The following is a 17,839-nucleotide window of genomic DNA, read 5'->3' on the forward strand; positions in this document are numbered from 1 at the left end:
TACATATCAAATTCAAGGTGAAATATTCATTGAAGAATACTTTAGAACATATCTGTCAAACATTGGAACTGCATTTAATGTGATCAACTGCGATTTTGATCATGTTTTAGCGCCGAGAAAAGTGCACCCAGAGCACGAGAGCAGAGTATAGGGCCTATACTACAGTACACCAAGTCGTTGGTGTGAATGCGGAAACAAAATTTCTGGTTCATGCCGGTTTTGAGAGTATTATGATTACTCGTAATCGTAATCGTAATTGTAAGCGATGCGGAAACTCCCTATTATTACAAATTTCACATTTTTAACTAACTATGCCGTTAGTTAAAAAAGTTGAAATTTGTTCTTGAGTTTGAAAATTTCTTTAAAGTTCTTCAAAGGCCTTTAAAGTTTCTCTTTAATCAATGTATAAACAAGCAAGAACTACAACATTTTCTAAACTGTCTGGTGTTATATTGTTCGGGGATATTCTAAGTATCTTGTCTCTGTTTCAGTCCAAACGATCGCACGTTAGAAGATTTAGAATTGATCTACGATGAGCTGCTGCACATCAAGGCTTTGTCGCATCTCTCTACGATGGTCAAACGCGAACTTGCCAACGTCATTATGTTTGAATCGCACGCAAAAGCTGACACTGTGTGTAAGTACACTTTTTCGACTTTTTAGAAGTCAAGGGTTGACCTAATAGGCCTCAACCATTTCGTCTAGAAATTGCAATCCTAAAGCAATTCGAACAAGATAAAGTGAATGCCAATTTTGCGGGTAGCAGTCTGTTCTCTTGAAAACAGAGAAATGACTCCCACTCTTGAAATTGACACACACTTCGTTTTGAAAGAGTACTAATTGCTTGTGGACTTGTCGGTCTTGCCAAAATGGTGGTGCCTCCAATTTTTGAAGGATTTTCGTTTTTCCCCTCCTAAAAAGGGCCTAAACAGCAGAAATAATAAGAGCTATGGCTCAGGTCTGTGTAGAATTTTCAATTTTCGAAATCAAACAAAACAACTCATTTTAGAGGCACATTTGCAAGTCGGGGCAGTTCCAAGTTCCACCGTTTTTTCATAAAAACTTTTTTCAGTTTTTTGCTCTGGGACTCTCGGATCCCTGGTCATGACTTTCTTTGTTTTCTTTCAGTATTCAACCAAGGCGACGAGGGCAAGTCATGGTACATCATCCTCAAGGGCTCCGTCAACGTCGTCATCTACGGCCGGGGTGTTGTCTGCACGCTACACGAAGGTGACGACTTTGGGAAGCTGGCTCTCGTGAACGACGCGCCCCGGGCGGCCACCATCGTACTGAGGGAGGACAACTGCCACTTCCTGCGCGTCGACAAAGATGACTTCAATAGGATTCTTAGGGTGGGTAAAAAATGTGTTGAGTGTGGCAGTTTAAAATGTCCGATTCCACTACGTGCCTTTCCCGTTGTGGTTTTGTCACGATCACAGGCTTCTTGGTCAGTTGCAGTTGCCAAGCCAATAACTTACAACAAAATTAATCCAACGCCTGTGAAAGCCGAACAGAATAAGCTTTAGCATGTAGGACTCCTGACCTTGAAACTGGGGGTTTGAGTTCCTTTGGTGAATTTCCAATTTAAAGTGCGAAAGTAGTGCATTGGATCTGCTCCTAACGGAAAGGGACCTTGCAGTTGAGCTAAGTTGTTGCTCTGCTCCTAACGGAAAGGGTCCTAATACAGTTGAACTAAGTTTTTGCTCTGCTCCTAACGAAAGGGTCATAATACAGTTGAGCTAAGTTTTTGCTCAGCTCCTTAAGGAAAGGGACCTAATTCTGTCGATTTCTTTCTAGGATGTCGAAGCAAACACGGTGCGTTTGAAGGAACACGGACAAGATGTTTTGGTGCTGGAGAAAATTCCGATGAATAAGAAAATATCCGATGGTTCTATACAGTCTCATTATAAGTGAGTAGCCCCTTATCCCCCCTCCCCCGCGACCATCATCACCTTCACCTTCACCACACCTACTTTAACCCCTTAGCAGAAATCAGAAGAAAAATACACACACCCCCAGCCGCTTGTTAGTTCTCTAAAGGCTTCAAAGTTAAACAATACAATCGCCATCTTCAGGATGATATGGAACTGAATCATTCGATGCATAAAAAACCAATTAAGAAGTGACTCTGCCTTATGATACCCCATCCAAGGGCAAATCATCAATAATTCATTACAAGTTACATTCACATCCCTAACTAGGGCACAACCGTAGTGGCATGCAGTAGACGCTAACAAGGGTGGGATAAAGAAGAAGTAGAAATCACGACTTATTTATTTTTCATTGCAGATATTCAGTGATGGCGGGTACACCCGACAAGATGCTGGAGTACCTCTTGGAGACGAGGATAGAGAATAAGAGTGAGGAGACATCGGACAACTTCCTTGAGGACTTCCTACTGACTCACGTCATCTTCATGCCTTACAACCACCTCTGCCCCGCACTTATGTCACAATATCCTTTTTGGAAGTAAATTCATCGAGTAACAGCCCAACTATGGGTTTGGTTAGGGTAAAGTAGGCCTAGATGTGGACTTCCTAAATGTTCATGTCATCTCGTCATGCCTAACAACCACCTCTGCCCCGCACTTATGTCACAATATCCTTTTTGGAAATAAATTCATCGAGTAACAGCCCAACTATGGGTTAGGTTAGGGTAAAGTAGGCCTAGATGTGGACTTCCTAAATGTTCATGTCATCTCTTCATGCCTAACAACCACCTCTGCCCCGCACTTATGTCACAATATCCTTTTTGGAAATAAATTCATCGAGTAACAGCCCAACTATGGGTTAGGTTAGGGTAAAGTAGGCCTAGATGTGGACTTCCTAAATGTTCATGTCATCTCGTCATGCCTAACAACCACCTCTGCCCCGCACTTATGTCACAATATCCTTTTTGGAAATAAATTCATCGAGTAACAGCCCAATTATGGGTTAGGTTAGGGTAAAGTAGGCCTAGATGTGGACTTCCTAAATGCTATGTCATCTTCATGCCTTACAACCACTTCTACTATAAGGCTGACTCTAAAGCTTGGTGTTGGATGCTATGTCATCTTCATGCCTTACAACCACTTCTACTATAAGGCTGACTCTAAAGCTTGGTGTTGGCCAGAGACTTCACTGCAAGGCGCTCATCTGGAAGGAGGCAATTTGCCCTTGCAACGATGAAGTCACAACCAGAATGCCGGAATAAGATAGTATTTTCTGTTAACGCACCTCCTGCTCGTTTTCTTGCTAGTTTTCCTTAATGTGCACCACCTATCATGCAGAAGCAACAGCTCAGGGACCTACGTCTGATTCTGCTGACTTTTCACTTGCCAATAAACGTCGCATCATCCAGTTCGTGAAGGAGTGGTACCGTGTCATCGGAGAGGCAGCCTTCATGAGCGAGAGGACCATCCAAGCATTTCTAGAGGTACGTGGCTTTCAAGGCCTAGAACCCGAGCGGCCGGTTTCTGTGCCGCTGACAAGAGGCACATATACCCGAGCGGCCGGTTTTGGTACCAAATGGTTAGGCCCATTGCTATCAGCTAGCGTACGAGTATTAGTTCAGCCACCTACCACAGGATGTCTCTCCTATCGCTCAGCATGTTGCTGACGCCAGTCAAGCAGACAATCTTTTCATAGGGCTGCCCGGCAGGGTGCCTGGGGCTGGGAAAGAGCCGATTTCGGTAAAAACGTCAAGAAAGTGGCCACCACTCGCATTTTTACCTCCGTTTAGAGAAATGGGCGTGGGGCGTGGGGTTTACCTGCATGGACAGGAAGATGATGACCCTGCTTGCCGCCATGCACAGCCACTGGTAGTTCCACACTAAGCTTATCTATGATAATGATTTTCGTCATGTTGCGAGGCAGTTTTGGGCATGGCATTTGAATTTCAGGCAGGCCAATTGTCACACCCCTTTCTAGTACATTGTTCATTGCAGGTCAAGTATTTTTAGTTATCCTGTTTGGAGAAGTAACAGTCATCCTGGAAGCCATTATTGTACGAAAAACCAACATATCTCTAGTTGTCCCTTTAAAGATCTGAAATTCGTGACTTTAAAGAGTTTTGCTACTACACTTACCTCAGACTTTAGACGGAAGCCCGGAACTGTGGATATCGTAATCTCGCGATGCTAACATTTTATTCCGCTATTATTTGCAGGAGCTGCACAGTGCTGTGTTGGATGATATGAAACTTCATCCACCATTCTCTGAAGAGGCGTCAAACCTTGTTCGAATTATGCAACAGAAAACACGGTATGTCTTCGTGACGTCTACAAACAATTTCTCAGACTTTGATATACTTGCTCCTGTCGTCTGGGTGTCAGTTTTGCATGGCTGAAGCTTAGCTTTCACAAAGTCTGTCTATCTTTGGCAGGGTGGTACCCATTTTAAGATCATGGGTAGAGTGTGGACCAAGTCAAGTTATGTATCTTACTTAAGGACCCATAGATTAATAAATGGTCATACCGCAAAACGAAAGTCAAGTATACAACCTTCTGATCAGTCATTTAGGCCTACAGTCAATCTCGGTGCTCTAATTCGATGCCACTGATCCCCTCATGCCATTCACTATGAAATGAAAGCCTGGTAAAAAAACAAGTGTTTGAAACACTTTAGTTGACTGTTCTCTTTTGATTGCAGCGATCCTTCCTGTAGTCCGAAGAAAGTCGTCACAAAAGGCTCCCTGCGTCTGCGCGGCTCGAAGGATAACGTGTCAGAGGAAGAGCGGTTAAATTTCCGTCAGTCGGTCAAGCTATCTGATGAAGGTAAGCCTAAAGGTCAAGGTCATTGACATATGGATCTATAAGTATAGTGGATTCTCATGATTTCATTGAATGAGCTGTGAGTTGTATCAGTAAAGTGCTTGTAAATGGACAGTAAAGTTGAAACCATCCATTGATATTGGGTAAATGTAATCTTACGATTGGAGAACTGATGTAAAACGTGGTTTGGGATAATCATCGAAGATTCTACCATCGGTCCACCAGTGATTCTATGAGGGGAACTTTGGCCTGTAGAAAGCCAGCCTCATTTCGGTCCGTTGTTTGGGACTAGCACATGCAGTTTATTGGGTGGAAGAGTTAGCATCGATTCTACCCAGCGTATTGAGCTACTGTGCATCTCCTTGCGCGAGATATCCAAGCGATGATCCTGGTGGGAAGAATCTATTTATAGGTGGCCCCACTAATCTTTTGCTGTTACTTTAAGAGTACTGGCATCTCTCTTTGAGTCAGATTGATTTCATTGCACAAAATTGAAATTCACATCACCATTGGTCTGACTTTCAGATATCTTCAAAGTGTTCTGTGCGAATCACACGTACACAACACTCAAGCTACGGATGGATGCGAGTGTGGAGCAGATCATCCAGCAGGCTGCTGAAAAGATTGGTCTCCCAGATGATAATTTGGTGCTATGTGAGGTCAAGTCTAATGGTGGTAGGTAATACCAGTCTATCTCAGATTGGTCACCCAGATGATAATTTTGTGCTATGCGAGGTCAAGTCTAATGGTGGTAGGTAATACCAGTCTATCTCAGATTGGTCTCCTAGGTGATCATTTGGTGCTTTGTGAGGTCAAGTCTAATGGTGGTAGGTACCTCTATATCTGCAACGCCAGAATGCTTGACATGTGTAGTCTTTCGCCAATGACTAGAGAGTGGTTCATCAGTCCTGGTAGAAGCCCTTTGAATTTGGCCTTTGATGCATCATTTAAGGTAACTCTAAACCCTTTTCCTTTTTGGCGCCCTAAAATCAATCCATACCTCTATTAAGAGTAGGCCTATGTGTAGTGAAATCAGAAGTGGACCAATTGGATGGTTTCTGGTATAAAATTATCTAATAAAACTTTGCCTTCTGTTCCAGAGCGTATTGAGTTCAAGGGCAATGACCTTGCGGTGACCTCTGGTTTAAGCCTTAATGGTCAGTTGTTCATTTCTCCCAGGGAGCATATCGATGCACTCGTAAGTATCAAGGATTCTGTAGATTTCATTATCTTCTTTCAAATACATGTCATCGAGCTATGAGTTGTCTGTAAAATGTTTTAAAAGAACAACAAACTGAAGACTTTAAAGTTGAGTCAATGTTTATCCGACTTCCTTTAAAGTTGAGTCAACGTTTATCCGACTTCCTTTAAAGTTGAGTCAATGTTTATCCGACTTCCTTTAAAGTTGAGTCAATGTTTATCCGACTTCCTTTAAAGTTGAGTCAATGTTTATCCGACTTCCTTTAAAGTTGAGTCAGTGTTTATCCGACTTCCTTTAAAGTTGAGTCAATGTTTATCTGACAAAGATACTTTTAGCATTTGTTTAAGCCAGCGGCTCTTTACCATATAGACGTTTGTCAGATGGCTGAAATGAGTGACTACAGTGTGTAACCTGATCGGCAGTTTTCTGCTGAACTTGTTTTGGGGGAGTTAATTTCATAAGTTGGCAAATGTCGGAGATAAAGGCCCTGACATCATGATAAGAGGTTCTGCCGAAACTCTGTCAAGTCTTACCTTGGCCTGGGTTCGAACCTGTGGTAACATAGTTATGCTAGTCAGCTGATCAATAAGATAAATGAGATCTGAAGTATTGTTAGCTTTGCCTCTACTTCTGCAGGATAAGAATATATTCTTTATTTGTTTCAGACGCCACTGCCAGAACAGGATGGCCCCGCCGCGGTGATGGGTCCCTCTGTGGAGGAGATGAGCACAAAGGAGGTGGCGTATCATCTGCTTCTCTATGACTGGGAACTATTTAGGTGCTTACATGAGGTGAGTATCATGATATTTATGCAGTGATGATATTGCCATGAACGTTTTAAAAATGGATGGTCACACTGGGCATCTGTCCACGGGTGGTTGTTGGAGATGGAAGAGGGTAAGCCTCCCAGGGTAGTCAAAAAGCCTAAAGTCGTCTTAACAATGCCTTTGTGAAGTGGCTTGTTGTCTTCAAAGGGCCCCGATTGCGGCTGGAGTTAACTTGATTGAACATCATGGCCAACTTTGATTGGAACTTAAGTCACAATCTAAGTGTGAAATCTACCTGGGTTGGCGAACTCTACAAGCAATATAGCAACAGGTTACCACGACCTAATCCGGCCTGACAGACTTTCACGGCTTCAAAGGTTTGTCGGGTCTGTAGCAGACAAGCAAATTTGTTGCTGTGACCTGCGATTATAATTGCTGCAATGTGTGACAAAAAATCGTGTGTCTGCGGGTCATTGCTTAGTTTGTTACGGATTACGTTTGTTACGGATCGGTGCGAGCGATCATCGATTCATCACTGTTGCTTGAGTGGCATTTCCAGAGGGGTTTTACAAACTGGTTAAAGTTCTTATGATTCTCCTTCTGAATAGTGTCTTTTCACGACGTTTTGTACTTGAAAATGGACAGGGACACTGCTGTTCGAATTATTGTGAAGAGACACTATACAGAAGGAGAACCATATAAACTTGAACCAGATTCATCACTGATTCCTCTGCAATGACCGCTGCAAGCGATTTTTATTGCATGCGATGATGGTTTCAGGTTGCAGTAATTGAAATGGCTCATTTGCGGGCTGCTAGATACACAGAGAGGGACTTTTGCATTTATCCAAGCATGTTTATCACAACACTGTCAAAAAGACTTATCAACTTTAGTAGTTAGAAAATATTGGGCAGTCAAACCGTCTTTGTGAATTCTTGATGATTTGCTGGTATTTTTTTCCAAAACCATTTGTCTCCAAATCCGAGAACACTAGAGGTCAGCTGATGTCAGCAGAGCTACATCTCTCAGTCAGTGCACTGAAGAAGTCCTTAGCGTAAGGACGAAATATTTACAAGGTAACTATTCTGCTTGTGATAAAAGAACTTTTTTCAATCTAAAACACCAATGTGACGAACCTTTTTGGATCCATTTGTCTCCTTTCAGTACGAGTTGATATACCTTGTGTTTGGACGACACAAATTCAAGAAAATCACCACAAATCTCGATGTCTTCCTTCGTCGATTTAATGAAGTGCAATATTGGGTTGTTACGGAAATGTGCCTTACGTCGACAGTCGCAAAGCGCGTGCAGCTTCTGAGGAAGTTCATCAAATTGGCAGCATAGTAAGTCCTAAAGTCGGATTGCCGTAATAAACTTACCCTTGATGTCGTTGAAAAAAACCAATAACCTGCAATGTTTTTACTGTCATACCACTGCAATGACTTATGACTTTGAAAGTTTGAGTCGATTCCCTGAGGCCGACTTTACACAGAATTAATTTTCCCAGGACTTGGTTTACATAGAAGTCAATTCCCCAATGCCGGGTTCACAGAGGAGTCAATTCCTTGTGACCGGGTTTACATAGAAGTCAATTCCCAAAGGACAGGTTTACAAGAGTTTTCAGTCTTTGCATGTACCGGTAGTTCATACAATGTGACCTCTATGTAAACTGGGCTTGATGGACCCTGTTGGGTGGAGAGACAGATATTTGAGTAGGTAGTCAGCCTGAAAATGTTATTCACTGTACAAAAGTGTATGGAATGACGCTTGACAGATAAATTCGGCCAGGAATATAGAACTCAAAATGTAAGCTACTAGTACAAGGTACTAGCTCATGATACATTATGAAAAAATTTGTATTTACATAGTTAACGTTGAACTGGTGGACAGTTTTGTATCTTTTCATCTTTTTTATTTCAGTTGCAAGGAATATCAGAACTTGAACTCGTTTTATGCAATAGTGATGGGACTTAGCAATACTGCTGTCAGTCGACTCTCGCAAACTTGGGAGGTGAGGTCAAAGTCATGATGTAAAATTTGTCTCTTTTGTCAGAAAAGTTGAGTCAGCCCTTTGGCAAACTACTTACTTACTTACGGCATTATGATGGTTTAAACCATCTCCTTCTTCCTCTGTGTTCGACCTGGCTAAACTATAACTTCACTCTTGTAGCGGCGATGACTTACTTATACTTAATGGCATTATGACGGTTTAAACCATCAAAGGTGCGAGCTCAGGTGTCAAATAAAAATGTTATGGCCTTTCCCAGCCACAAACAAAGCTTGAAATAACCATCATGTTTTCTCTCCCAATTACTCTAGCGACTCCCGGGCAAATTCAAGAAACTTTTTAGCGATTTTGAAACTATGATGGATCCGTCCAGGAATCACCGGGCTTATCGTCTGATGGTGGCTAAAATGGAGCCATCGATCATTCCCTTTATGCCACTACTCATGAAGGGTGAGTTTATGATGTTGTCTCTGCACTCACTCCTTGGATTGCCAGATGAACTTGAAGCAGGCTTGTTGCTGCGCTGTACAACAAGTAGGCCTATCCAACAGGTTTGATTTAAGGGCCGACCATAAGTACGACCATTTTGACCAGAACGTTTTCTCCACACTCACTCCTTGGATTGCCAGATGAACTTGAAGCAGACTTGTTGCTGCGCTGTATGACAAGTAGGCCTATAAAACAGGTTTGATTTAAGGGCCGACCATAAGTACGACCATTTTGACTAGAACGTTTTCTCCACACTCACTCCTTGGATTGCCAGATGAACTTGAAGCAGGCTTGTTGCTGCGCCGTACTACAAGTAGGCCTATCAAACAGGTTTGATATAAGGGTTGACCATAAATACGACCATTTTGACTAGAACTTAAAATCCTGAAGTGATTAGAACTCTTTCCGAACGAAGTGAATGCCAATTTCGAGGTAGTCAGTTCCTTGATTTACAGAGAACAGCCTCCCACACTTGAAATTAGCATTCACTTCATTTAGAATGAGTTTTAATTGCTTTAGGAGTTCAAGTTCTACAGCCAAAACAGTCGTGGGTCCCTTGCTTCACAACAAAACCTGTTTTGTCCACTTACAGATAGAGTTTTCTGTATTAAAGAATCTGTAAAGTATCTTTCGAATATTGCTTAAATGATGTTTCAAGTAATGGCTGACAAAACATCAGAAATTGAAATCACCACAAAATATTCCTATTGTTGATCTTGAGTAAGCCCTTTACTAGCCTCGTCATGACCTCTCCTTGCAGATATGACCTTCACCCACGAAGGCAACAAGTCATACTTCGATGGTCTCATCAACTTTGAAAAGATGCACATGATTGCTCAAACCCTGAGAACCATTCGCTACTGCCGAAGCACCCCCCTTCGTAAGTTATCTGCAGTGCCCATTGAAGCCCACAGCACACCTGCCCACTGAACACCTGCCCACAGCACACTTGCCCACAGCACACCTGCCCACTGTACACCTGCCCACAGCACACCTGCCCACAGCACACCTGCCTACAGCACACCTGCCCACAGCACACCTGCCCACTGTACACCTGCCCACAGCACACTTGCCCACAGCACACCTGCCCACTGCACAGAGTTACCTGCTAGTTACTATAAATTGGTAGTTCAACGTATGCTAGGTTTAAAGGGACAACTTGGTGTGAGATTTATGTGGCCAGGAAAATAATGCCTCAGCTTGCCACCATGCACCGCCACTAATAATGATTTTCACCAGTGTTGCGAAGCAGCTTTGGACGTGGCTTGTGAATTTCAAGCAGGCCCATGAACACACCCCGTAGAGCATTGTTTATTGCCGTTCAATAACTTTTCCATTATTCTGTTTGGAGAAGTCACGGTCCTACTGGAAGCGATTGTTGTTTGAAAAACCAACATATCTCATGCTCAAGTTGTCCCTTTAACAGTTTTTGGAGAAGTTACTGTCCTGTTGGAAGCGATTGTTGTTTGAAAAACCAACATATCTCATGCACAAGTGGTCCCTTTAACAGTTTTTGGAGAAGTTACAGTCCTGCTGGAAGCGATTGTTGTTTGAAAAACCAACATATCTCATGCTCAAGTTGTCCCTTTAACAGTTTTTGGAGAAGTTACTGTCCTGCTGGAAGTCATTGTTGTTTGAAAAACCAACATATCTCATGCCCAAGTTGTCCCTGAAACAGTTTTTGGAGAAGATACTGTCCTGCTGGAAGTCATTGTTGTTTGAAAAACCAACATATCTCATGCTCAAGTTGTCCCTTTAACAGTTTTTGGAGAAGTTACTGTCCTGCTGGAAGTCATTGTTGTTTGAAAAACCAACATATCTCATGCACAAGTTGTCCCTGTAACAGTTTTTGGAGAAGTTGCAGTCCTGCTGGAAGCGATTGTTGTTTGAAAAACCAACATATCTCATGCACAAGATGTCCCTGTAACAGTTTTTGGAGAAGTTGCAGTCCTGCTGGAAGCGATTGTTGTTTGAAAAACCAACATATCTCATGCACAAGTTGTCCCTTTAAAGAGTAAAGGGTGAAATGCACCTTCTACTTCCTGAAATATATTCTAACTAAAGTCAAGCCAGAATCACTGAACCAATAGTGAGGTATCGCTATAATGCCGTTTTGAGAACAAATTCACAGAGAATAAACAAACTTGTGTGTAAGGCGTCATCAGTTTTAGGGCAGGTTTTCCCGTTCCTGAATGTGGATTCTGTGAATCGGAGGCTGTGGAACCCGTGACAAATTTGTGGGACACTTCGGCAGTAAATGCACCCTGTTCACATTCAATTGATCAGATAGCCTACATTATAAAGTGTTTTGGCAAGTTGAGACATCGTGACACACAGGGTGCGGTTGTTAGAAAGCATGTTAGCTCATAACATTATGCTGCCATGTTGTTACATGTGCATTGATGTACATGAAACAACATGTCAACATGAGGACTGTTAGAAGCTATCATGTTGTTACATGTGCATTGATGTACATGAAACAACATGTCAACATGATGACTGTTATAAGCTATCATGTTGTTACATGTGCATTGATGTACATGAAACAACATATCAACATGATGACTGTTATAAGCTATCATGTTGTTACATGTGCATTGATGTACATGAAACAACATGTCAACATGATGACTGTTAGAAGCTTTGCTTTCTAACAACCGGGCCCTTGCCGCTCTACGCCACTGATAAGACACAAACCTCTTTTCCAACCTGCTAGCCATGTATGGTTGAAAGTGGGAAGGATGCCCTCATAGTGATGATGAAATAAAGGACTCTTCACTTATTTCTTTTTGATGTTTCAGGTATAGATGCCCCAACTTCCGTGAAGAATATGCAAGAAGTCAAGAACTATGTCAGGTACGTGAGTCTGAATTCCTACCTCTGCTATGTTATATTCGTGAAATGAAAAAGGCATTCTTTCGATATCTTCGTCTTTTGACTATTTTTTTTCTCAGATTCAAAAACTTCCTACCTGCATGCCGAACAGGTAGCGCTTCTTCTTCTCAAGGAGCCACGGTGGTGTAGTCGTTCGGGTCTCTGACAAGCAGTCAAGAGGTCCCTGGTTCGATCCCCACTGGCGGCGTTAGACTTTAGGCAGGTCCCTTTGCCTCACATGCCTAACTCCACCCAGGTCTTTAAATGGGTACTGGTCAGAAATGCTCGGGTTGTAGCGCTGATTGAGCACTCTGAGCTCTACTGGAAGGTTTCAGCTTTGACAAGTGAATAAATGTAAAGCGCTTTGAGAATGTTGTACATTATAAAGCGCTCTACATTGTATATAAGAACTTGCATTTATTTTTCATTTTTTATTTATTTCTCATTTTTCACTCCCACACCCTGTGACTTCATGTAGCCTCATTTTGTGTTCCAGCAAAATTTTGGCCCAATTCAACCTTTATATCAAATTGTTTCGTTCCTTTTGCAGAAACTTCCATGTCATTGACAACCAGCGTGTCTTCACTCAACTCTCGCACAAGTTAGAACCTCGGCGCTCATGACAATGATGTCATCATAGGTACATCCCTACATTCCATATCCTCCAAATCAAGGTCAAGGTCGAGGATACTCCTCAAGGTCAAGTAGTAATGACCTTGACAATAACACTAGAAGTATGGCTTGTAAAGGATTGAAGGTCCGAAAATGGCAATGTGTCTGACCTTGACAAATGAACTTGAAAGCCCAAAGGTCACTGTATTGATTTCATGAGAAAGGCTGAAGGTCGTGTGAATTTAGGAGTTCAAGGTCATCAAGTGAGGAAATTCAGGTGAAGCAGAATGTGCCTTATGTGAAGGTCAGGGTCACAAAAAGGATGATGTTGCGAAATGTTCCCTGGTGGATAACGACCCTTGGCCCTCTGTCATGTTGACTTTTGACTATGAAATGAGGGTCAATTTGGTACGGTGTGGCAATAAAGGCAATGAGTATTGAGTGCTTGCCCGACGGTATTCTGACTGTAGTGGCTGCCTTGAATAAGGCCTATAGGTAACCGGCCCGAGGTAAACTTGCCTAAAACATTGCCAGTGTCCAAGACTAATTTACCAGGGGCAGTAACAAGAAACCTAGTCCGGCAATCTCTTATTTTCATCGGATACAGAAGTTGGGGCAGGTGTGCTGTGGGCAGGTGTCCTGTGGGCAGGTGTGCTGTGGGCAGGTGTGCTGTGGGCAGGTGTCCTGTGGGCAGGTGTGCTGTGGGCAGGTGTACAGTGGGCAGGTGTACAGTGGGCAGGTGTGCTGTGGGCAGGTGTGCTGTGGGCAGGTGTGCTGTGGGCAGGTGTGCTGTGGGCAGGTGTGCTGTGGGCAGGTGTCCTGTGGGCAGGTCTGCTGTGGGCAGGTGTGCTGTGGGCAGGTGTACAGTGGGCAGGTGTGCTGTGGGCGAGTTACTGGCACATTCAGGAGATCCACCACAGTGATTTTATTGTGACACTAGGGCTTTGTTACGGTCTTAATACAAGGAACTTGAAAAATATTCAAATTTGATGAAATCTTATGAAAATATTCAAATTTGATAAAATCTTACAAAAATAAATATTATAAGACCTCAAACGTGCTACTGGCTAAAAAGGCAGTGGTTCCTAAACAATGCTAAAGGGTCACCCTTCGAATCCTTCTCTACTGGAACCCTCATTGAACTGGTGTAATGAAACATGATTTTATTGCCATCAATGCAGAAAACGATTTGCTGCTGCTTTTCTATCCCTAATAACCACCATTCCTTCTGAAGCACAATGCTCTCTAGGTGCTAGAAGTTTCAGTGATGTGTTCTCATGATTTGGTCAATAGATAGATAATTGATTGATTGATTGGTTGGTTTGATTTGCCTAAAGAGTTTAGCTCATCATTTAATTGGATATTTTACTGTAAAACAGGTTTTGTTTGCAAAGCCGAAAGTTTGTGAATTTGCTAATTGTTGATTTGGCGTTGACTAAATGCTGCATTTGCTGCCACAATTTAAAGTTTATTGCATGAGACATTTTAAGGCGGGGAAGTGTAACTGATTGAAGATTGTGATAAAAATGAGAGGCATAATTAATTATCAATATGGAAGTGAAATGTTACAACCGTTTAAGTTGATTGTTCAGGAGTGTGTTCAATATTGGGAAAAATCGCATGTGTTCATATTTATTCAGGTAAATGAATTCAAAGTGTTGTTAAAGGCAATCGGAGTTAAAAGCAAAATGTTTGTATTATAAATGATCCTGTTTATTAGAGAAGTCATTTTCAGAGAGCGTACTGTTATTCCGGGAATATTGGCAACCTATTTCATTTTGCGTTTTTTTCTGAAATTGCAACTTATGCATAATTTAACTTATAGTTTTGACAACCCCATATTAACATAAATATCAATAAGAATTTTCTTTTCGTGGCCATATACTTTTGTGTTTATTTGTAAACATGAAATTAAAATACATAAAAATAATAGCCACGTGAATACTTCTGGGTTTACGGTGATGCATTACCATCAACTACAATATGGCGAGGAACTTTATTACCGTAGGTGGTATTGCCAAGCGGTCTAATACCTAATAGATTTCTGGCCCATGTCAATTTCATCCACACAAGGTTCCGTACCTTTTGATGGCCCGAACCTTTTGGCGCTAAAGTCCCTCATTTGGGTTAAGGTGTCACATTCAGCACTGACGACTACTGCTCAGGCAGTATATTCTTTCAAATATTTGATAAAATCTGATGTTCTGTATTTAGGACTGTTTATCCGATTCGTCTAATGACGGAGGCTGTAATAATATTGGAGAAATGTGGCCTTGTCCCGTGTCACTGACTATGCCGGTGATTCAATGTAATGTGATGTTCAGCCACTTGGTGGCACCACTGTGTCTGGCAATATTTTGTGTATAAAACTGTTTTTGTTACGATAATAATCTTCCATGTTTGTTGTATGTAATTTGGCCATTTTTATGTGGTTTTAAGTCGTCAACAATTATGGTCCTTTAAGTTCTCAAAGTTTTTCAGATACAGAAACTTCAGATGTTATCCATTATGTATTATCAAGAATTCATTACGACTATGAATTCTTGGTATTATCCATTATCTGGTGGAGAGGAGGAGCTTAAAATAAGATTAATTCAAATTCTAGTCAATTGCTAATTAGTTAGACAACCCATCAAACCTCTCATTGCCTTAGAACTCACAAAATGTATCTGTAACTGACAATATGTAACAGTCATGGGTGCATCTGCTTGGAGCCTGAAATTAAAGTGATTACTGCCGGGTAGCAGTTAACCCTTTCTCGGCCGCTGCCGCCTTGTGCCGACGGCCGGTACCAGTGATGAACTGTGGAGCTTATTTTAGAAGGGCATGATGGCAATGCACGTCACCTGCACGACATGGGGCCATGTACACATGATGTACTATGCACGTCACCCGCAACAAAAGGGTTAACTTACAGCAGAAAGTTGTGCTGTGAACACCTGAAGTAGATTAAGGGTTTTTTGCATCTGAAATGTACAGGTCTGGATCTGGATGCAGGAGTTAATTACCCTCGACACTTGTAGAAGAAGCATCCTCGAAAAATTGGCCATTGGATTTTGAGGAGATGAACCCCCTCAAAGATAACATGAAACCACTTTGAGGAACATAAAGCTCCTCGGGCATAACTGATCGGGCAGTGTGCATATTAAATGCCTTCCGTATAGATTCAAATTTGTGTTCAGAAGTTGACGCTTCCTCACCCTGGGGAATCGGCAGTAACCTATTCGAGGGTTGCACACCTCTCCCAGTGAAAGTTAACCACCTCTCCGAGTGACAGCCTCAGATTGCTGGCTCCCTCTTTACTGGGGCCTTGATACAATTAAAGCTCCAGTACAGTTACAGCCCTTACAGTGTAGAATACACCCCTCCACTTGGACTCTTCCATTTTACAGGGATTATAATTGTACAACTTTACCTTATACAAAGGCCCAGTTTCGAGGTAGCCTGTAATCTGTGGCAGGATTGACTCGGAGAGTTGGTTACCTTGACTCGAGGAAGTGGGCAAGCCTCGAAGAGGGTGTTGCTGACTCTACAGGGTGTTCCTATTGACAACAAATCAAAAAATTTATAAATACTTTGTTTACATGTTACTTGTTTTGATAGATATTGTTGTAGATATATGTAGCGTAGAGAATCTTATAAATATATAGTGATCAGTTAATGTTACAATGATGATTATTTATTATTTGAGGGAAATGATGATGATCGGTTCTTAGCGTGGGGGCATTTTATCATTGTTCGCCAAGTCACCCTGTGGCAGCTTGTGCATTACACCACAGGGACTTTATTGGTATTGTGTACATTGTTAATGACTTCCTTTAAAAAGATGAAATAATATTTCCTCCCCATATTGCGTTCATCGCCAAACATTCATTAAAGTACAGAGAACAATACCTACCCATGCTGAACCGATCATGTCATTCCTCTGACAACTAATGAACGACAAACGCCTGCGATTAAAGATTAGTACTTAGTTTAGGATATAGATGATGCCACTAGTTACCGATTTTATTCATACGCTTCTTCTCTAGATTAGAAATTCTAAAAGGCCTTGCGTGGTCAGGTGACATCAGTGTTTCCATACGTTTCAAATAATTAATAATTATGAGACTTATATAGTTCTCAATCCAACTGATTTTAGTCACTCTGCCACTGATCTTGGTCATAGGATATCAATGATTGTGGTGGAAAATACTTTAAGCCATGTTTTGAAAGGACAGGTCCGATTGTGAGGCCAGCTGTTTGGTAGAAGTCTACCCCTCTCAAATCATGACGTCACAATGAGGAGCGTCTAGAGATATTGTCGGGACTGCACTAATGTAGCTTTCACAGTTACTCTAAGAAATCAGAGTAAATTTAAGCCATGTTTTGACAGCACAGGTCCAATGGCGAGGCCTGCTGTTTGGTAGAAGCCTATACCTCTCTCAAATCATGACATCACAAAGAGGAGCGTCTAGAGATATTGTCGGGACTGCACTAATGTAGCTTTCACAGTTACTCTAAGAAATCAGAGTAAATTTAAGCCATGTTTTGACAGCACAGGTCCAATGGCGAGGCCTGCTGTTTGGTAGAAGTCTGCCTCTCTTAAATCATGACGTCACAATGAGGAGCGTCTAGAGATATTGTCGGGACTGCACTAATGTAGCTTTCACAGTTACTCTAAGAAATCAGAGTAAATTTAAGCCATGTTTTGACAGGACAGGTCCAATGGTGAGGCCGGCTGTTTGGTAGAAGTCTACCTCTCTCAAATCATGATGTCACAATGAGGAGCGTCTAGAGATATTGTCGGGACTGTACTAATGTAGCTTTCACAGTTACTCTAAGAAATTAGAGTAAATTTAAGCCATGTTTTGACAGGACAGGTCCAATGGTGAGGCCTGCTGTTTGGTAGAAGTCTACCTCTCTCAAATCATGACATCACAATGAGGAGCGTCTAGAGATATTGTCGGGACTGTACTAATGTAGCTTTCACAGTTACTCTAAGAAATCAGAGTAAATTTAAGCCATGTTTTGACAGGACAGGTCCAATGGTGAGGCCTGCTGTTTGGTAGAAGTCTACCTCTCTCAAATCATGACATCACAATGAGGAGCGTCTAGAGATATTGTCGGGACTGTACTAATGTAGGTTTCACAGCTAC

At 42.0% G+C, this 17,839-nt stretch overlaps 1 protein-coding gene across 1 annotated transcript in view; it reads left to right on the forward strand.

The window, feature by feature from the left end:
* Positions 1–17,092, forward strand: part of LOC135500810 (rap guanine nucleotide exchange factor 4-like) — a 142,105-nt gene extending 125,013 nt beyond the window's left edge. Inside the window, exons 10-25 of the mRNA XM_064792462.1 lie at positions 492–637; positions 1,129–1,352; positions 1,798–1,910; positions 2,290–2,454; positions 3,258–3,414; positions 4,147–4,241; positions 4,629–4,753; positions 5,276–5,425; positions 5,851–5,948; positions 6,617–6,742; positions 7,883–8,061; positions 8,639–8,729; positions 9,038–9,176; positions 9,976–10,095; positions 12,017–12,071; positions 12,640–17,092. Of these exons, the coding sequence (XP_064648532.1) occupies positions 492–637; positions 1,129–1,352; positions 1,798–1,910; positions 2,290–2,454; positions 3,258–3,414; positions 4,147–4,241; positions 4,629–4,753; positions 5,276–5,425; positions 5,851–5,948; positions 6,617–6,742; positions 7,883–8,061; positions 8,639–8,729; positions 9,038–9,176; positions 9,976–10,095; positions 12,017–12,071; positions 12,640–12,712 (2,056 nt within the window). The 3' untranslated portion in view covers positions 12,713–17,092. The remainder of the gene's footprint in view (positions 1–491; positions 638–1,128; positions 1,353–1,797; positions 1,911–2,289; positions 2,455–3,257; positions 3,415–4,146; positions 4,242–4,628; positions 4,754–5,275; positions 5,426–5,850; positions 5,949–6,616; positions 6,743–7,882; positions 8,062–8,638; positions 8,730–9,037; positions 9,177–9,975; positions 10,096–12,016; positions 12,072–12,639) is intronic.
* Positions 17,093–17,839: the final 747 nt, after the last annotated feature.

Source organism: Lineus longissimus, chromosome 16 (assembly GCF_910592395.1).
Source record: "Lineus longissimus chromosome 16, tnLinLong1.2, whole genome shotgun sequence".
Taxonomy (NCBI): Eukaryota; Metazoa; Nemertea; class Pilidiophora; order Heteronemertea; family Lineidae; genus Lineus; species Lineus longissimus.